The sequence below is a fragment of the Synchiropus splendidus genome, chromosome 6, assembly GCF_027744825.2.
Source record: "Synchiropus splendidus isolate RoL2022-P1 chromosome 6, RoL_Sspl_1.0, whole genome shotgun sequence".
In the NCBI taxonomy this organism is placed as follows: domain Eukaryota; kingdom Metazoa; phylum Chordata; class Actinopteri; order Syngnathiformes; family Callionymidae; genus Synchiropus; species Synchiropus splendidus.
In genome coordinates this window covers 1648846-1669254 of record NC_071339.1, presented here as the reverse complement: position 1 = coordinate 1669254, position 20409 = coordinate 1648846, and the positions used below count along the sequence as shown (strand labels likewise).

The window sequence follows — 20409 nt, the reverse complement described above, 5'->3', positions numbered from 1 at the left end:
AAAGCCCACTCCCACTGTGTCTGCTCCAGTCGCTGACAGCCATGTTGATGCTCCTTCCCATCAGCGCAGCCTGTTCTGTTTCCTGAGTCCTGCGGGGCCACACATTAGTTCATGTTCATGACAGCCGGAGCATGACCTCGCCGTTGGTGCGGTTGACCTTCTGCATATGTGTATTCATTTTTTTATTTTTTTATTTGCAACCTCTCAAGTGCGGTTCCACAGTTCGAGTGTGGTCCACTGTTATTTCTGAAAAAGACCACCAGGTGGCAGTGTTTAATTACGCTTCGTTTCCAAAAAGACTTAACGTTCGTATTTTTATTCTGCTTCAAAACGAATGGAAATGTTTCATTCTGTTAGGACTTATTCGTCTACACTAATGTGGAAATAAAAATACAAACAATTCGGACCGAGTCCATCTTTGTTTTGGTCATCAAGTTTTGCCCTCAACATCGAATATGACGTCACAGTCGAATTCTTGTCGATGGTTTAAGTGAACCTCGGTGTAGTTTGAAAAACTTTGAAAGTACAGTTACTTTCATCACTGCAATGTCTGGCTCCAATGTGGCAAATGAGTCCGGTGGTGTGTGTAGAAAGTCAAGTTCCACAACTCTGTTAACTCAATATGGCTTTATGTTGTAATAAGATGACTCATACACGCGTCAAAAGTTGGATAGAGATCAGGATTTCATCTGTTCATGACCGAGAGGGAAGAGAACTTCAAACCCTGAGCAGATCTCTTTCTACTTCCTGTGGGCTGCTTTGGTGGTGCGGGTGTTTAAAACCGTCTCCTTCCCAGAGCTTCCTCTGCTGAAGACGGATGGCGCAGCTTTTCCCATTTTCTCTGTGGAGCAGAAGACAGAAATACCATCCAGCGGAAGGTCCTCTCACAGCTGCTGTGAGACCTCTGTATATGGAGTGGAAACTTGACAGGCAGCCACGGTGATCAGCACCAGACTCACCGCACTCCTCCATGACCTCAAAGGTCTTGCTCTTGGCTGGTCCACACAAGCCCAGTTTATTCCTGCCTTGGTGAAGCTCTTCTTCAGTCAGGTCAGGGCGCCGCACCTTCTCCTCCTGCTGCTGCTGCTGCTGCTGCTGCTCTGACTGGAGACCACGACAGACATCAGTCACTTCTGTTTCACTGATCATCTCAGCAAAGGTCCTCACCCCAGACATGCTGGTGACACGCCGTGCTTTGTCCTTTGCTCTGCCAGCTCTGTCTCCTCACGGCACAGCGCCGAGTCTCTGCTTCTGACATCATGAGAAGCAAGTCTCCTCCCATGTCTGATATCGAATTACAGTTAAAGCCACAGTTTTTCATTGGAAGTGAGATGCTAACAGCACACAGTTTGGCCATGCAAACATGACGATAGAAGACCAACATGAAGTCATGGAGCTCAACCAAAGCAACAAATGAGGCTTCAATGGCCCATGTCCAGCCCCATAACGCACTACAACAGCTGCAAAGCAACGGGCCTCACATTCCCGCAGCTACAGCTCTGAAAACGTAGAGCATTGTCCGACATCTCCGTTTGGCCTCCTCCATCTTTTCTAGATCAGAGTCAGCGTCTCACGAGCTCCTAAGAAGACAGTGAACTCATCTGTGCTCACTGCTGCTTCGCCCTGGCAGACCTCCACCGCTCCATCCTTTCTTTTCCCCATCACGTCATCATCATTCACACTCATCCCAGCTGCAAACACGAAGGGGCCGAGAGCAGATCCCTCTCCCCTTCCATCACCCCATCACACACACACCGCGCCACTCTGCTGAAAACACTCCTCACCTCCTGTTGGAAAGAAGAAGTGGACATTCGATTTTTCTCATGAAGATGACTAGATGAAGCTTTAAACCACAGCTCAACTTCAAAGGAAATTTAAAGTTGACCTGAAGGCAACTTCAGGACTCAGTGAAAGGTCAGATGCTGCAGTCGGCAGCACTGCGTTTGGAGAGCCACTGCAGTTCCACAGCTGCAGGAGGAAACCTGGAGGGAGCTCAGACACGAGGCAGAGAACAGCACAGAGGTGACCATGGGCCACCGACCCTGACCCTGAGCTCGGTTTAGCTCAATACACGCTCTCAAAAATCACCATGATGGAAAGATAATCTAGTTTAGTTTTGGTGTGTTCTCACAAGTGTGAACTGGTGTTGCTCAAGTGAGGGCTTTTAGATTAATTTAGATTAACTAATCGCAGTCAAAAATCATTAACTGATGCAAAAACACTGACTAATCCGATGTCACTGCTGAAACAACCACGATGAAGGAGACAAAATGAGTCAGTTAAATAAAAGGAACCTCAGAGTAAAACCAGAAAAATGAAGTCGTGGTGACAAACATTAAGATGCCATTAATCCATTACAAACCCTCCAATGAACCCTCTCATTTTTTTCCTGATCCAGTCCCTCCTCTGGCCCAGGCTCAAACCCGTCGCTCAGGTGGTACACGAGCAGATTTAAATGAATCTCTTAATGCATGAAAAGGACAAACACAAAACGGTTTGTCACATGATTTAATCCTGGTCCACTGGTTCTCTGTGCTTGGTAAACTTGATTCACTTTAACATGATGATGACAAAATGATGAACATTTGTAAAAATATCTGTTCAAATCTGGAGGCAGCTGTTTTGTTTTCTTCCACACGATTGCACCTCCTGAGCTGTGGTGCCATACAAAGCCACGGCAGGTGTCCAGAGTCGGAACACTGTACTTTCCTCATCCTCTTCAAGTCTTTTTGGTCCTGTAGCGGGGCAGAAGATGAGTCCTGACAAACTGGATGAGTCTGGTTTCCGTCAGTAAAACAGTTGTGAGGACCCCTAGAAGACAAAGGGCTCCCACGCCGACGTGGACCAGTCTCCAGAGCCAACCACTGTGGCAGCAGAAAAGACTCTGGTGGAGAGAGAGACAGGAGTCAAGCAGGGATCATGAGGCGGGAAGCGCCAGTGTTACCTCGCTGGCTGCCGTGGCCACCGCAGACAGAGCCAGGGAGAGCAGCAGCGGCGGAGCAGGCGCCAGGCCTCGCAGTGGGCTCCAGGCGCTGGGCTGGAAGTAGCGGTGGATGAAGAGGAGGCTGTGGACGATCCGCAGGCCCATGTTGATGCAGTTGGCCAGGATGAAGCCCACGGCTCCCGCCCACCCGGTCAGAAGGTAGGAGAGGAAGAGGAAGGACACGGACAGAGCCAGCATCACCAGGTTGTAGCTGGAAGGACAAGGTGCCGTCAGTAGCCGACACGCAGCTCCTGGTCACAAGCTTTGTACCTGTCCACCTCCCGTTGGCTCATGGCGGCGAACACGAAGCACTCGGTGACACCGTTCACGGCCAGCAGCAGCACGTAGCAGCTGTAGCAGCGCAGCAGAGTGGGACCTGCAGAGGCGTGAGGAGAGAGGCCAAACCGTCAACTCAGCTGAGACCATTTCAGCCAGAAGTCTATTATTTGAAATTCATTTCTTCAGCTCAGTGTTTCTTCTCAACCAAGCACTGCCAAACACAGGTCACACAAGCGGCCATGAGCTCTGACGCAGCCGAGGTTGCAGCTGGAACAGGATCTATCACTGTCACTGGGGAGGAGCACCTTGTCTCTGCCACCAGTCACAAGCCAAAACACAGTGTTTCAACATCATGTTCACTGGAGAATCAAGTGAGAAACTGTATTCAGATGAAGCTCAAAAAGGGTCTGTCATGTTTCCACTGGAGCAGGTATGTGCTGTAGCTGCTGAGACGAGGACGTATTTGGTTTGAAACCGTTCACATTTGCTTCCTTATTAACGGCAGCTCGCTGAGGTCAGTCAGCAGGTCAGAGAGTTGACCACGATTCTGTTTGTTTGAGTCTGATGTGCAGGTGGGATCGGAGCCTTCGACCCTTCTCACCCTGGTCATGGACAGGTTGTCGCTCTTCCCTCTGGCAGGAGGCTGCGGTCCATCCAGACCACAACCATTCTATTATTTTTATTTATGTATTTTGTTTATTTTTGTATGTTATTCTGTTTTGTTCATTACTGCACGATACACGATGACTGCATGTACCAAAGCACTGTCCTAGTTGGTGGCAATAAAGCTGGTTCTGTTTACCTGCTCCGGTGCTGAGCAGAGAGCCGCCGTAAACATCCAGCGCCAGGTGAGAGTAGGAATATCCAAAGACAGTGATGATCAGGCCGATAACCAGCACCAGCTTCAGCAGACTCTCCAGCACCTGGGCGGCCATGCCCACGTCCTCCTGGACAGAGCAAACACAGGGCTTGGACCACCTTTCTGCTGAGGTCGCCGTCACCACCGCGCACCTTCTTCTGGCTGTTGACATCCAGGCCTCGCTCCAGGACTTTGGCAAAGAAGACGTAGAAGCTCTCCTCGATGGGCAGGAAGACGAAGCGGGCCACCATGGAGCCCAGGTTGTTGACGATGTCATAGACCCCCTGGTCTCCGAAGCTGAGGACATTGAGGAAGGTCATGACGTAGCGTTCGCCCTCTGTCAGGATCTGCTTCAGGAAGGACTGTTTGAAGAAGCTCCAGGTGAGTCGGGCCAGGCTCCAGTCCACCAGGGGCTGCAGACACACGCCAGTCATCACATGTTGCTCTGCTGGAAACGTCCAGTGTTGCCACAGTTACGTCGGAAAACGACTCCCTTTAGCGATTACTTTCAAAGTAACTAAGTTAGATTACAAGTTAGATTTCGCAGCCGACACCAGCCCTCATCGTCTGAGGTGGTGCTCCATATGAAAACGCCACCTCAGTTCGTATTTTATCTTGTCGTGCTGTGTTAACACGTTGGACCTGAAACCACATACACACGCACGCGCGCACGCGCACACGCACGCACAAATATTCCAAGGATGTAAATGAATATCTCTTTCCCTGTGAAAGCCACATGTTGTTCTTCTTTTGTCAGAAAAGTTGGCAAATTTTTTTAAAACATTTTTCCACTACAAGGCTAGAATACAAAGCCAATGTGTCACGTCAGCTGTTGGCCACCTGGGGGCAGTAGCTGCACTTAGGCGGCTGCAACTCCTTCTTTCTGCCTCAAACGTGACAAAAAAACAATTCAGAAAAGTGCGGTCGGGTTAATTTTATTAAGAGTCTGAACCTATCAAGGTGACTTAATAACTAATTCATTGTTTTGACTCTGCACTTTTTGGCACATTTTTTTGTTTCTTTGCTCTTTCAACATTTCTGCACATCCGTAGGGTTTAATACTGTCATCTTTAGTAGCCACAAATTGAAACGAGAGGCAGTGTTCTCACATGCAAATTTCTTGTTGCTTAAACATTAAACGCATGTGTCACAGGCAGCTTGACACATGAGCTGCCCTCCAATGACGTCACGCCCCAAGACGCAGCAGAATTAAGCAAATTCAAATACAGTGGTACCTCGGTTCGCAACCATAATCCGTTCCAGACGGCTGTTCGATTTGCTCGAAATCTGAATCGATTTTTTCCCATTACAATGAATGGAAAAAGAGATAAAGCGTTCCAAGCCTTAAAATAGTCTTTTGTAGGAGTGAATGTGGAGTGTAGAGTGCTGCAGGTGGCTGTTCCTCTATGTGTGTGGCCGCTGCATGTGGGAGGGGTTGCCGAGTGAGTGAGGTCTCTCCAGAAGGGAAGAGGTGCCCGGTGCGTGTCCAGCTCTGAATGTGCGCTTCTGCCTAGTTTGGCTGTGACAAAGTCATAATCCAAGTCACGCTCTGTCCCAGACTGGCCTCATCCCTGTCCCAGCTCCAGCCCACAACAGGACATCAAACCCTGGAGTGAGCGCTCCAGCACCTCCCCTGTGACACTTCACCATGGTCCAGTGCGGACTGTGTTTTCGTTTGAAATTAGAAGCAAAAATATCTCGAAAGTCTGGGATGTTCAAAAACTGAGGTTCCACTGTATTGTGCTATTTGCCAGAAAATAACAGAAAAGTAACGCACGGTGACTTGGATAAATAACTTAAATCTGACAAACCAGTGGTTACAGAAGAGTAACGTACCTGTCCATCAGTGCTGTGAGGCAGCAGATCACTCGCAGAGCGCAAGGGAAAGTTTCTCTTTTTAGCCTCGGCTGAGCCCAAAAAACGTAGAAAGTAGAGCAGATAAGAGAGCACCAGGACCCCAGTGTACACCATCTGGTGGAGGGCAAAATAACACCATTAAACAAGCCAGTTCTGCAGACTTACTGTCACTTATATTATCTTCTTCTTATTATTTATTTCCAAATAACATAAAGATGCGTCTAACTGTCCAGTTGAAATCAAGTCCAGCAGAAGATGTTTCTTACGTGAGCTGCTGAGAAGATGTAAAGGCCCCAGTCGCTGGCCGCCACCACCAGCACCACCGTCACACTGCACTTGGCGATCATTGCCAAACTCTCAGCCACAACCTTCAGCCGCACAAACATATGGGCCTGGGCCAGAACCCAAAGAGGCTCGGCAAGTAGCTCCTGCACTCCTGCCACGGCAAAGACCACCACAGCCGGGCCGTAGAAAGGCACTGCCGCCGGGTCAGGGGCCTCCAGGAGCCACAGCCACACACCCCCCAGCAGCACTGCCCACAGCAGACCCAGGGGCAGCCTGAAAGAGCAGGCGGCACAACAAAGGCATGAGGACCAACATCCTGTTCCTCAGGGAAGCTGCAGTCGGCCTGACGCGGCCACATCCTCTGGCTCTTCTCACATAAAGGACATTTACTATTATTATTATTACTACGTGTGTTTAATACTGCACGATGGAACCTTTTCCCAGTCGCTGGCATCCTCGCTGACCTTAGCAGTAAATCTGATTGTGAATTTCAGAATAAAAGAGCTCACGTCAGCCACAGCAGGTTGATGACAAGTCTCCATCTGTGGGGTGTCAGAGAGCCCTCGCTCAGACACGCTCTACGAAAAGCTTCGCGGGACAAAAACACCAAGGTGGAGTACAGAAGCGTCAACCTGCACAAGGAAACAAACACGACATCGGCAACGTCAGCAAGGGGACAAGCACCGCTCATCTTCTGACGTCACGTGACTCGACCTGACGTTGACCACACCGATCAGCTCTTTGGACACAAAGCGCAGGGTGAAGGCGTTCAGTAAGAAGGTTAGGAGCCGGAACACCACCTGCCATCGAACACAACAGAGCCAGTCAACACTGCCTTGAAGCCCCTCGCTGTGAGACGGAGTACCTGAAGCAGCACGTTATATGAGGCCAGGGTGGAGGCGCTCTTCAGGACGTCCTCGGAGTTCATTCTGCACTCCGCTCTCTGGTTCATCTGCTCTCCACGAGCGCGTCCTCGGCCGTTAAAGTCATGATAAACGCATTAGCTTCAAATCGATTCGCCTCAAACGTTGAATGCGTCGCAGACCGGCGCTCCTCTGTAAAAACACGTCATATTTGCGTTTCGTTGCGAAACCAGTTCGGCAGAAGAAGAAACCATTTTACTTCCGTACACATTGGACGCCACGTCATGACGTCAACAAATTGCGCCACGCCGCAGCCGCTTGGGGGCGCGTTAAGCTCCAGGCGTAAGGATGCAGAGGTATGCGAGTTTATAAGCGGGTCAACAACCTGTATAATAATAATATAAATACTCGCTGACCCGTGGAACATAACACTAAATTATAGAAATGAAAACATGCTTCTGAACAAGCGCATCTTTTTCAAGACTACATTTCTTTTTAGATTTGAAAAAAAACATTATATAAGTGATATTGTATTATATCCTAACATTTAGAAATTCACATTGGAAACTCCTGAGGACACGGAAACTTGTAAGGTCCTGATTAAACAGCCACCACCTCCACAGTTCATGTAAAGAAAATGTTGACTGAATAAATAAGTAAATGAAGTGGAAAAGGAGTAACAGTACTGAAGTGTCAGTCAATGCCAGCATTTCAACAGTCATGGTGAGGTTACATCATATATATATATATATATATATATATATATTAAGGACAGAAGAGCAGTGAGGTCATCACATGGTGTTTTTTAATGTGATATAAAATATGGAGACGGTAAAAAAGGTACATCCACAGAGAACCAATATACATGTTAAAGCATTTACACATTCATGTACATATCATTGACCTTCGCCACAGTCACGTACCCTTGGCTACTCAGACTTTTCATTTGAGCTTGACATGGCACTGCAATGTTTACCTTCTTACAGCATGATGATCCAGTCAACAGGTGATGTTTCAGGAACCAAAAAATATCCATCAAAACATGAAGAGAGTTTTTTTTTTCTGGTTTCAAGTCAATGTACTGTCCTCTCATGTGACTGGAGAAGGATGGTTCCTTATATGACTTTTGAAAACGAGCCCTCACAACACAGACGCATGCACACCAATAGAATAACACCAATACAAGAGCTAGCTTCAACCCATAAAATATTCACATGTACCTGAACTGAACAGTTACTTAAATAGGTTCATACAATACTGTTGGTGGTTCGGTGGACTCAGAGTGCTTGACACAGCGAATGACTCCTGGGTGCCAGGTGAAGAGTCACGCTACTCCAGCAGGTGCTCCATCTTGGGGTTGATGAACGAAAAGCCAGCGAACGCAGCCTGGTCCATGGAGTCGATCAAGGTCTTGTCGCTGTACGACAGTCGAGGCTTCTCGCTCAGGAACTCGCGGTCGAAGTTGCTGCAATCGTTCGCTGCTTTCTGTGAGCGACAGCAGACGGATCACGTGAACATGAGCGTCGGTGTCACCCCTTAGAAACATCAAGTGTCTAACGCACCACTTTGGGCTTGAATGGAGGCTCCACCTCTCTCCTCTCCAGCGCTGGCCAGTCGATAGTCTTGAAGAAAGGGTGTGAGCGGATGTTTCCCACAATTCCAAGTCTGCGTGTGGGATCTCTCTCAAACAGCTGGAGTAAATCGGAGAGCAGCGAGCACACGTCAGTGAGTGAGTTTGCTAAGCTAGTTGGTCTGAAAACAAGATAAGATTAAAGTAACTCAAGCAGAGCTCCAGGATGCCTTAGAGCTCTAGTCGTTTCTAACAGTAAATACACTCGATACTTTCATGAAAATGATTAAATGTTAATGCTGCTGAAGCAATATTCTCATTTCAAGACAGGATAAAACACTCAGACCTCAGAAGTGAAAATATTCAAACTGAACAAAGTAAGTCACCTGCACAGAAATGGCTATAAAAATGGTCACGTGATTTACTGATAAAATTGTGTTGAAACTGTGTAAAGTTATGTTGACCTCACAAAATATATTACAAATATACGAGTATAAAGTAAGAGCAAGTCAGAAACTAAGAGCAAAGACATAAAGGAATTAACAAACCAATGAAGCTATAAGTCCAAATATGTAGAGAATAAAATATAAACAAATGCAGCACGTTGTGCAGAATATAAGGCGGTGAACTGGTCGTCCAGACACTCTACAGTCAGGTTGTTCCCCTCAATCAAATTTCACACGGTCCACAGCTTCGGTCGTTGAATTGACTATTTGTAGCTCAGCACCACTGACAACCAGAGAAGGAAATAAAAATGAAGTTGAAACTGTAAAAGAGGAAGAAGTGAGAGTATTGCTGTGTTTGTTAGTCAAGTTGGGGACTCAAGAGCGACTTCAAATCATGATGCTAATAAGCATGTTTCTGGACTGTGGCAGTGAAGTCAGGCGAGCAACTGCACACCAGTACAGAGGTTCAGTACGAGGACCTGCTGTGAGCTGCAGTGATAAGCACTTGACCACCTCCTGGCACTACAAAAGACCCAGCGACTCCTTCAACCTACAGCTTTCTTTCAAAGTGACTCAGGGCATTGAATACACTTCAATTCTCCTGACGCAGTGAAAATAAAAAAATGATCAGGTACGAACCCTCTCCATCAGGTCCTTGGCCTCCTTGCTGATCCACCGTGGATAGTGCGGCGTGTCCATGCGGATGGACTCGAACAACTCATCCTCGTCGTCTCCGTGGAAAGGCGACTGACCCACCAGCATTTCATAGAGTAATACTCCGTACGACCACCAGTCGACTGAGAAGGAGTAGCTCTGTCCCAGCAGGATCTACGTTGAGGGAAGAGAGACCGTTCAGTTCTGAACAGACAAGTGATAAAAGAGAGCTGGGTTTGGTCCTTCACCTCTGGAGCAATGTAGTCAGGGGTTCCACAGAATGTGGTGGCTCGGTTTTCTCCAATAACGTTCTCCTTACACATTCCAAAGTCTGCAATCTTGATGTGTCCGTCCTGGTCCAACATCACATTGTCTAGTTTGAGATCCCTGGAAGAGACGTCACAAACCACTTAAAAATACTCCACACAGTAAACCAGGGTTGTGGGGTCCAGTGGAGAGGGACATATCATATGAGATGGTTCTCCATAATCGAAAAGGAATCAAGGTTTGGAGATATTGTCACTCCCGCCAATATAAACCTCATGAGGCATTTGTAAAATAACCTTTCCACTCCTCCATGTCAATAAAACAAATGACTTTTGTGCGCTGACCTGTAGATGATCCCTTTGGAATGCAGAAACTGGAGCCCACAAAGGATCTCAGCAGCGTAGAACCTGAAAGGCACGTGATAGAGACACTCAGCTGTGTTTGCGTGGTATAAAACAAAGTCTATCAAGTAACCCCCAGATCAGTTGCACACTTATTTTGCCAAAGACCTGAATTATGGAGGAGAAAATTTGTAGACGTCAAAACCTGAGACGGATTGTGTCCTGAAATCTAATATATCTGAGCCGCTTCCCTTGGCATTGTTGTCAGAGCCAGGTCAGGTGACACGTCTTGAGATAAAGAGGGAGCCGTCAAATGACAGGTCTCAATGAAGAAAAGTCATTATTGAAGTTCTGCTGGCTGCAAACACATGCGTCTGGGAAATGTCAAGAACCCGTTTGGATCCGTGTGAGATCAGGTGACTCGACATGGTGCAGTACTGTCTCATTACTCAACGGAGCAAACAATCATCGTGAATATTCAAATATCAATGAGCCATCAGAGTGTAACACGATGAGGAGAATTTGTCATGGAGATCAGGTGATAGTCGCAGAGAGAGCTGCCTGGTAAAACGTTCAATGAAGTTATCGTAAAATAGCTAAAGCGTTGGGTAATGTGTTCCAAAACAGACGAGTGAACAACATAATAATGAAGCCAACCAAAAGTATTCTCTCACTTGTTCACACCAGACGGTGCAGCACGCCCTACTGGGAGTGGCCATGTTGAACTGCCAAGCCACTCTTGAACATGGCAGCTCATCCTACTCAGATGTTAGCAATCCACTCACACCAGCATCGCTCACTGTTTGTGAGGTTCCGGACTCCAACAAAGTGTTAGGGATCAGTCATCCACAGTGACGGAGGTGAAGAGGAGAGTGCACGCAGGTTGGGGAAGATGGAGACGAGTGTCAGATGTGATCTGTGACAGAAGGTGGCAGCTGGAGATAAAGGGAAGCGTCATAGAGCAGTAGTGAGCCCTGCCATGATGTATGGCTCAGAGACAGGAGCTCTGATGTGAAGCCAAGAAGCAGAGTTGCACAGCTCATGTGGAGAGGTTTAGGTAAGTTAGGGCGGCAGACTAAGTGGAGGGGAGCGATAGAAAATGCTGGATGGAGAATGATAGAAAGCACCGGGCAAAAGAAGACGTTCAGAGATGTGATAACAGATGATCCAGATGGGTCGAGGTGGAGGAGGATGACTGAGATGAGAGCAGCTGCATCCTGATCAGCATTTCATGTTGACTGATTCACACATAAAACAAAGTCAAACAAACGATAAGTGAGTTCCAGGTCCTATTTCCATCTGTGTAAGTTAATTTTGAAGAACACTCGCTACCAAGCCCGACGCCTTCTCCGAATCGCTCCATTGTGTGTTTTTGGAGAGATTCCCGCAGCGTGACGACGAGGCCAGTGGTGGGCGGTGAAAAGTGATAGCTCCTCTTAAAAAGTTTCCTACATAGATCCTCACGAGGCTCCTCAGCTGAGGGTCTCAGATAATCTCCCACCGAATCATGGAGTCAGGATTCTGAGAAGTAAACGCTGACTTTTCTGTTGACGTGACTGTTTTCCAAGGAGCCTCTACTCAGCTCAGCTGACACTGGTGAAGTGTGTAGAATAGGTGGGACTCACATGGTTCTGTAAAGCTCAAAACGGCCTTTCTCCTGAATATGAAACATCAGGTCTCCGCCGTTCAAGTACTCCATCACAAAGAACAGATGCTCCTGCAAAACAAGTGTAACATTTCAAGGACACAATGAGAGAGTGAGGAAAGACGTGCCAGCTGAGAATCCAGCAGGAGAAAGGCATCACCTTGGTCTGGAAGGTGGAGTAGAGGTGAGTGAGGAAGGGGTTGTCCCAGGCCAACGCCAACACTCTCTTCTCTACCATGGTGCACTCCACATCGTCATCCATCAGCACCACGTCTTTTTTCAGGGCCTTCACAGCAAAATATTCTCCGCTCCCTTTCAGCTCTGCCAACAGCACCTGGGAAGAAAGAAACAGCTCAGAGTTTAGCTAACGTTTCTGCAACGTCCAGACATGAGAATTCCACTTTCAGCGCCATAATCTTAATTTTTCTAACTTTGTTAAACATTCTATTTGAGATAGAAACAAGTCAATGAATATGCAAAAAAGACTAGTCTCAGAAGACAGCAAAATATGGCATATTTTCACAGGTAGTACTCCAGTAACAAACTGCCATAACTGTCATAATGATTAAGTAATAATAACCTTTGTTTGCAAAAAGTACTACTACAAAGACAAAATGTAGTAATAATATCCTAAGCCCTTCCTATCTTACACAGCATAGAGAAATAAAACCCCAGACCAACGGTCCTTAGGTCTCAAGGTATAACTTAGACTTGCTCATAAGATAACGCACATCCTTGTGGTTTTGTGATCAATGCAAACAATATTATTAGAGACTCTTTGATCAACGTCAAAAGACACTAGTATCAAGTATGACCGGCAATAAATCTACATGATTTTGCATCAAACGTCATGAACTTGAGATATGTGTTTGCTTACCAAAAATCTGAACAAATACAACTTAGCAAAGACAGTGCAACAAGTGCATTTAAATGCACTTGTTGCACTGGCATCCGTTGTTTGCCAAAACTGACTCCCCAATGTGAGACATGAACATGATGGACTGGTGCCGGTGAAGTTAAGAAGAGCAGGGTGCACAACACATGATCTAATCTGTCAAAGAAAAGCTAAGATAATTTGTACCCAGCTTTACCAAATTGATCAATTGCATAAAATGTCATCAATACTTTAATACAAGAGTCTTTTGAAACAACCAATAAATTATTCAGCGTCGCATGTCGAGCCGGTCTTTAATTTAAAAAGGCACAAAATGTCTTTTTGCCTGCTTTGTTTACATACAAACCAGTGATTTGTTTCTATTCTGGTGTCAAAGAGTTAACCAGTGTCTACGTTGATGGAATGGGGGAGGGGCATATGGGAGTTTTGTTGTTTGTCGTCTTTGTTTTGGCTTTTTGCTTTGTTTTCTGATTGAATTCAATATTTGCTCATCAGTTTATGCACAGAACCTTGTTTGGTTCCTCAACAAAAACATTCTCTCTGGACAGAGCACATGCACACAGTGCTGGATTAAATGTGTTCTACTGAACTCACCTTTGCTTTGCTAGTTTTTCTTGTAAACAATAAACTTGAAAAATAAGACATTTGTATTAAGTAGTGCCTGTAAAATGCAGCCATACAATTTGAAACCCCGAATTTTCATGTTCATTTATGAGATACAAAATTACAAAAATGTAAAGGTTGTTTTTTTCATCACTGTATGTATGGAAACATTACTTTCCTGTATAAAATCAACAAGAATTTGACATTAAGAAAAGACACGATGTGTTTTTACCTTCCCAAAGCTGCCTTTTCCCAAGACCTTTTGGAAGACAAAGTTGTCCACATTAATGCGGGTCTGATGAGTGAGGCGGGACTGAGGTTGAGGGCACGACCCCTCCCACAGTCGACCATACGGAGATCCGTCTGGTGAGAACATACAGAAGCTGTAACTTCTTCCTCCTTAACGTCAAGTGCTGTATTCTCCGGCCCTTACTGACCACTGATGTCCAGACCAGCAAGCTTGTTGACCTCATCATAAATACCAATATCAGACAGATTGGGCAGATTTGGATCCGACCGGCGAGTTGAGGATTTCTGAGGAAAGAGAGAAAAAAAAAAATCAGTCGACCGATCCAAAAATAATACTTGGCAAAGATTTGTGCCAGATGCGCTTCTAGGCACATTCTCTGTTCCAGACAAGCAATATTCAAGATGCTGCTGGCGAACACTCCACATTTTCAACTTTACCTTTGAAACGGCTCACTGGAAAAGCTTAGTATATTGGAGTGGGCTTCTTTGATGCCAAGCTAGTCATAAATGGGACAGTCATCCGTAATGTCCATGCTACTCACAGATAAAATAATTATGACATATACATTGACATCAATGATAATAATATATACTGCACATTCACACGTGAGCTCACATGCTCAAAGAGGAACAGTAAAATTCTCATCTGATTTGATTGAAGTTCTTTCAAGTCCTGCGTTCACCGATCCGAAGTCCCCAGGTTCTCACCTGACTGACTTGATTGAGCGCTTCGGCTAGAAGTTTCTGGTTGATCCCGCACAGGTTGGCGACTTTGTCCTGACACTTGTGATGAACGTTCATGGAACAGTCTGCACACACACACAAGAAAAGGCCAGTGACAGACAGCAGTCCATTTGGCAACTGATAAGAAGACAATGTTATCACAGTTGTACCTTCACATTTGAGTCCTTGTTTGACCAGACCCCACAGCAGACTTCCACAGTGGTCACAGAAGGTGGGACTCATGTAGTTGTGACTTTTGAAGCGGTGAGGCATGTCAATTTTAAAACGCTCTTTCTGGAACTGCAAAGTGAAAACGACAATCATCATTATAAATAAACAAATTCACATCAGACACTCGGGTGAGTTTCAAGTCGAGGTTACCTATCTCATGTTTCCGATGCCTGCTTCTCTTCCTACACTGATAATGAGCGAAAGCCTACATTTATGCTTCCTCTGCAGGACAACCTCTGGTGTCTTTATCTCCAAGGGACACACCCCCTCCACAGGAGTGACACAGCCCCACCCCCATGTCTTGTTTTTTTCCATTAATCACCAATTGTCTTTCCTGTTCTAAACACGCATTGACTGAAATCTCTTTTGCCTGAACACACACACGGGTGTCGAAGACTAGATATGAAATACACTCCAGATCACTGGGTGCAGCAGACGTGTCGCGTACCACCGTATCCCGGCTGTTGGCAGCAGTACCAGTGCATCTGCCGATGATTTTGTCGATGCATTTCTTGTGTATGGCCGCGTTGCACTCTGAAAAGCAGGGAAAATGAAACAATTTTAGTGTAATACCTTTGAAAAATAAGGTGCGTGATTACTGGCATTAACACAATGAAGGTGTTTTTCATTTAAAACACATGTTATTTGCCACATTAGACCAAACTACCATCAAGTATGCATTGAGTTTTCGAGTCTGCACATGTTTCACATGTTGCACACGCTTTCTCCAGTCTGGGTCAGACCATGTGACTGTGTTTTTGTATCACTATCAGTGGAGAGGTTTCATCCTGACGACGTTTAACTTAAATGTATAACGATGATTGTCGTACATTTGCACATAGTAGCTGTGACCACTGCTGAATATCTGTGAACCATGAAACTTGGATACTTACGTCTGCATTTGTAGCCTTGTTTGTTGAGTCCCCTGTAGGTACATTAAAGACAAAGTGCAGAAGATTAAAATACAAAAATGAGCAGACAAACTGCAATTTTTGTCCAGACTCCACCATTATCACCCAACACAGTATGTCACGCAAACACAACAACGTGTATTTAGCATAACTAACCACACAAACTCTCTGCACACCGAACAGAAAGTGGGCTGTCTGAAGAAGGTGGCGATGAACTCGTGGTTCTTGATGAAGTGGATCTTGGCCTGTTTAATGGCTCCTCTTCTACGGTTCAGGGTGGGGCCTTCCGCTTCTTGAGCAGCCTGCTTGTTTTCTTCAAAATACACATTCAAACTATTAGTGTTGCATATCACTGACCATACTGAACACCTGATGAACCATTTCATGCAATGTCCGTCACTTTAAACATTGTCATCGTGATAGTCACATCATAGCAGCGCAGCCTCTTCCTTCCTTTTTTTGGGCTTTTCAACTTATATGTACTGCAGAATCACTAAGAAATCTCTTTTAACAGAGCAGTCAGCTCTCAGGCAGCGCAACAATAAGAATAATAATAATAAATTACAACGTTTATTGGAGATCCAGAGTTGCATAAAGGAACTCAATCAGCCGGCACTCTCCCTGGTAACTGAATTAGTCTGTCGTTTTCATTCTTTCATATTTATTTCCCATATTTCTGTCATTTTTACCTACTTTGTAAATTTGTTACTTGTTTGAGATCTACAAAAATCAACTTTTCTTTCCAAACATCACTATACAATTTATCTAGTGAGAATTCTCCTTAGTACAAGTCACTATAGCAATATATATAACTATATAATAAAGAAGAAAAAAAAATTCTATATCGTGCAGGAGGAGGCATTAGCATTCGCATTAGAATGGCACCAGGACCAGGTTTAAAGGATGAGATCATTCATTGGCTTGGAAGCTGGTGGATGTTGCATTTGATAAGCAGATGAGGATGGATGGCTGGATGCTTTTGACAGACAATGCAACACCTTTGAACACACACTAAAGAGAGTCCCTACCTGCATCCACTCCCTCCAGAAAATACTGCACTGCCATCATGACTTTTCCAGAAGGATGAAGGTCCACCTGAACACACCAAGACCACGCTTGAAATAAAACCTAGAAATGGAGTTCTCAGAGGTGAAAGTGTCCTACCCAGAATTCCGCTCGGCCATTAGCCTTCTTGCAGCGCTCAGCGAGTACAGACACGCCAACGGTGACCTCGGCCAGAGACTCCTCAGCTGTCTTCATCAGGAGTACCTCAAGTACACGGCCCTCATATATGTGGGCGTCAAAACAGGACTTCCAGGCAGGGTACATGGTGGGCTTCCGTTGAACCAGGGTTTTACCCCGTTCTTGAGAAAACAGAAGAGTATGTGGCACACTGGCAAGTGGTGGAGAACTCTGAAGGGAACAGCAGAATACCTGTTGTCAAGGCCTCCTTGATCTTGATGGCACAGAAGGGCGACTCGACCGGGGCAGGCAGGATGCCCAGGTCGAAGGCGTTGAAGGAGATCCTCAGGAAAGGAGGCATGGTAACCAGAACCAGGGAACCCTGAGAAGAGTTAACATGGTGTCACACTGCTGTCATCCATTACAAGGGATGGTACGTTAGCACTGGCGTCAGTAAACACCACTTCTGATATTAACAGAGGAGATTAACACCTTCAAAGATCATCACGGGAAAATAAAGCATTGTTGTAGCTCGGAATTTTATTTTATATTCTTATATTTCTCAAACTCTGACCCAAATAAACTCGTAGCACTATTTCCAGACATATTATCCTCTTGCGTCCATGAGAGGGGTCACTTCCTCTTTAAATGGTGTTGAACTCAGAGGTCGCTGATAAACTATGAGTCCTTAACTGGACTTGATGATAAAAGAGAGATAACAAAAATCAAGTCACGAAAGCCGCCAGCCGGGGTCAGTCACTAGCACAACCTTTGAATGTTTTTGGTACCAGTTTACTGCCAGGAGCAGTGAGATCAAATCGTCACTCTGGGTGAAGAAGGTCTCTCCATTATTCATTCACAGCTGGCTGTGATTGTCTGATAACAAAATTGCCCTGTCTTTTAAATGCTGATATCAATGAGTCAACTGGAGACAAACTGAGGTAATGAAATTTCAATTTCTTACATGCCACATCAGCCCACGGCTGACTTGAACAGCTACTCGACGAAAGGTTCGCTTGAGGGCATCTATTCAGTTCTGATCAAGATAAGCAGACGCCCACGTTTTTCATGTTTATGTGGATGCAGGAAATAAACATATCAAACGATGACACACACTAAGAGGCAGAGCGCTTAATTTCCAACTTTTCATTCACCATACCAGATGGGGTAGGTTCTCCTGTAATGACTGCAGCAGGCTGTTCCTTCAATCGACCGTTTTTTCTCTTTGTCCAGAAAGCCACAGCCGAAAGAGTGGAGGTGTTTTTGTCTCTGCTACAGATTCGGAGCGAGCCTCAACATGTCACTAATCCAAACACAAGCATGCAGAGCGCCTCAGCTGGTATTCAGAGCTAAACTCAGACCCGCCCACACTCCCACTAGAACAGTGAGACAGGGGAAAAAAACTTTGCACTCACAGTGGAGACTAAACCAATGCCATAAAAGGAAGGGGCGGGGTGGGCGGCGGATGAGAGCCAGCATGTCCACCAGCCGCCGCTGGGCTGTCAGGGACTCTGGGAGTTAATCAATATCGGGCACACTGTGTGACTGAGGGCGGGAGTCACGCTCACGACTGTCCACGTGCAGTTTCGATTTGCGCTTAGAATGTCTGTCTGACAGTCGTCCACATCTGGAATCTTTGAGGAAAATGTACTTTCATGACTGAACCATCTGGCTTCCTACTAAAAAAGATCCTGAGCTCATGGTCTACTTATGTGTTTGCTCTGCTTTCTTATTAATCATATTACATTCAGGGTTTTCAAACCCTGCTCTGAGCTGCTCATACTGGTCACACTAAAGCTGATGCACTGTCGTATGCAGCCGCTGGATTACCGCCACCCGTGTTGTCGAGCAGTGGGACTGGGGCATAGAAGCAGGAGACAGACACATTCCACACCACCGTTTGTTACCAGAGCAGCAAACAAGTAAACGCACTGAGGCACGCGCTCTCCTTCTCACACACTGTCGCAGACACCCTAAATTTAACCCCCAGCGGGCCAGTCACCCCGATGAGTAACCAGCATCCTGCAGAAAACCCTGACATTTCACCTTCACGATAGATGTTCGACTGACAGATGCATAAACCAGTACAGGGGTGTTCAAAGTCAGGACTGAGGACCATTTGCATCAGATCGCACACAACCACTCAGCATAACTCACACAGCGTCTCTACCTCTGCGATCCAATATATACGGTGAAATACAAGTGCCGCCACATGGGTCTACGTGACCCAAACTCATTGGATGACATTCACTTCATATGTGTAAAATGTTTTCTTTTATTCATATGCAACCTTAAGATATGAAAAGTATTTTTGTTAGTTTGATTCTTCAATTGCACTTTTCATGGAATAGTTCAATGTGCTTGAAGGAATGTCAGCAGAACAGTTGACATCATTCATCTCAAATGTGGCCCTCCTGAGAAACGGGTCCCTGACATGCAGAGTTCAGGTCAGTCATCCCATTACAGATAACAGTGCACCAAACGTTGCAGCAGGATCCTGATGCATGAGGCATTGGAAACTAGCAAAACAACATCTGAAATATTTCTGTTTTAATAAACACTTTAGCCCCACGATTTCTCATGATAACTTTCCCAGACAAATAATAAATACATAATAATAATTAAGAATTTCTGGGAAATAAGTGGAGTCCTTCAAAAGTTTGCATTACACACTGACTCACCTCCATTAGACATAAACACGCGATTAAACTGCAGTACAGAGTGAACTGAAAAACAGAGACAAGCTGGGAGAAGTGTCCATCAGCTGTTAGTCTGACATCTGTTTGCATCATTTCCGAGAGTGAAGCAAGTGGTGCGCAAGGACACCACGGTACTTTTTGGACAACGACACGCCTTTCGTTCATACGGCAAAGTGTCGGCACACTGAGGCGAACCTGCAGCAGAAGGGGAACTTTAAATGTCGACACGAGGTGCAGCAACAACTGTGACAACACCGCGTGTGTTGAGCCTCTCGCTAACGCGTATCAACAACGATACACCGACTGCTTCAAGAGCGGACGGTTCCCGGGGACGAGTTGAGAACTGCCTCGTTGTTCAGCTGCTCACGAACCTGTCGCTTAAGAAAGGCTCCTGCTTCTGGACGCTGAGGAAGAGTCAGCGGCGCAAACGCCTCACTGAAAGAACTTTCACCGCGGACTTGGCATCGTCGCGTGGACCGTAATTACAGCGGAGACACGTCGGCGGGAAGTTTTCGGCAACTCCGCACGGCCACACCGCCCAACACGGCGTCCTCACCTCGTCCGGAACCGGTGGAGATGCCCGTCTTCCGCCCGACCACGCTTCTCTTTCTCTTCTTTTCTCGGATTCAGTCGGTTGAGGAAGTGTGGCGCGCGCTCCCGGCCGTGTGTGACGCTTCGCTGCTTCGTGCACGCACGTGCCCGCGGAGGGAGGGTGTGTGTGTGTGTGTGTGTGTGTGTGGGAGGGGGGCGGGAGGGTGGAGAGACCCGCTTCCAGCGCGGCAGACCCTGCACGCGCTCATCGACACCGATTCCAATGATTTCCTTTTCGATTCGAGTAATATTCAGGGTGGTATCGGCGATATCGAT

The 20409-nt window shown here is 46.2% G+C and overlaps 3 protein-coding genes across 4 annotated transcripts; all 3 read right to left on the bottom strand.

The window, feature by feature from the left end:
* Positions 1–631: 631 nt before the first annotated feature.
* On the bottom strand, positions 632–2289 carry mustn1a (musculoskeletal, embryonic nuclear protein 1a). Its single transcript, XM_053868114.1, has 3 exons — positions 1168–2289; positions 960–1104; positions 632–841 (listed from the first exon to the last, which is right to left on the bottom strand). The coding sequence occupies exons 1-3, from the start codon at positions 1174–1176 to the stop codon at positions 741–743; spliced, it is 255 nt and encodes an 84-aa protein (XP_053724089.1). The 5' UTR covers positions 1177–2289; the 3' UTR covers positions 632–740.
* A 201-nt stretch (positions 2290–2490) lies between these two features.
* On the bottom strand, positions 2491–7396 carry rft1 (RFT1 homolog). The gene is made up of 10 exons (XM_053868113.1): positions 7129–7396; positions 6978–7063; positions 6773–6895; positions 6245–6536; positions 5958–6092; positions 4274–4534; positions 4065–4209; positions 3254–3359; positions 2945–3194; positions 2491–2884 (listed from the first exon to the last, which is right to left on the bottom strand). Exons 1-10 carry the CDS (start codon positions 7213–7215, stop codon positions 2720–2722), a joined length of 1650 nt encoding a protein of 549 aa, XP_053724088.1. The 5' UTR covers positions 7216–7396; the 3' UTR covers positions 2491–2719.
* A 525-nt stretch (positions 7397–7921) lies between these two features.
* On the bottom strand, positions 7922–20204 carry prkcda (protein kinase C, delta a). 2 transcript variants are annotated; one of them, XM_053868695.1, is made up of 18 exons: positions 20099–20204; positions 17096–17225; positions 16826–17025; positions 16690–16756; positions 15818–15974; positions 15644–15675; positions 15199–15284; positions 14690–14819; positions 14505–14605; positions 13985–14081; positions 13780–13910; positions 12210–12383; positions 12030–12121; positions 10408–10470; positions 10045–10183; positions 9782–9970; positions 8689–8817; positions 7922–8611 (listed from the first exon to the last, which is right to left on the bottom strand). In XM_053868695.1, the coding sequence occupies exons 2-18, from the start codon at positions 17202–17204 to the stop codon at positions 8456–8458; spliced, it is 2052 nt and encodes a 683-aa protein (XP_053724670.1). In that variant the 5' UTR covers positions 17205–17225; positions 20099–20204; the 3' UTR covers positions 7922–8455. The 2 variants fall into 2 exon arrangements, with proteins under 2 accessions (XP_053724670.1, XP_053724671.1); XM_053868696.1 differs by lacking the exon at positions 20099–20204 and adding an exon at positions 19914–20005.
* Positions 20205–20409: the final 205 nt, after the last annotated feature.

What these genes read in the sequence shown, in the direction of transcription:
- mustn1a (XM_053868114.1), bottom strand. An exon ending in TGAGGTCATGGAGGAGTGCG is followed by an intron (nt 842 to 959) that starts GTGAGTCTGGTG and finishes TCTGCTCCACAG; the next exon opens with AGAAAATGGGAAAAGCTGCG.
- rft1 (XM_053868113.1), bottom strand. Translation starts at nt 7,215, where the DNA reads ATGAACCAGAGAGCGGAGTGCAGAATGAACTCCGAGGACGTCCTGAAG. An exon ending in CATATAACGTGCTGCTTCAG is followed by an intron (nt 7,064 to 7,128) that starts GTACTCCGTCTC and finishes GTTCGATGGCAG; the next exon opens with GTGGTGTTCCGGCTCCTAAC. An exon ending in ATCGGTGTGGTCAACGTCAG is followed by an intron (nt 6,896 to 6,977) that starts GTCGAGTCACGT and finishes TTCCTTGTGCAG; the next exon opens with GTTGACGCTTCTGTACTCCA.
- prkcda (XM_053868695.1), bottom strand. Translation starts at nt 17,204, where the DNA reads ATGCCTCCTTTCCTGAGGATCTCCTTCAACGCCTTCGACCTGGGCATC. An exon ending in GTGTGCAGAGAGTTTGTGTG is followed by an intron (nt 15,676 to 15,817) that starts GTTAGTTATGCT and finishes ATGTACCTACAG; the next exon opens with GGGACTCAACAAACAAGGCT. An exon ending in ACAAGGCTACAAATGCAGAC is followed by an intron (nt 15,285 to 15,643) that starts GTAAGTATCCAA and finishes CCTGCTTTTCAG; the next exon opens with AGTGCAACGCGGCCATACAC.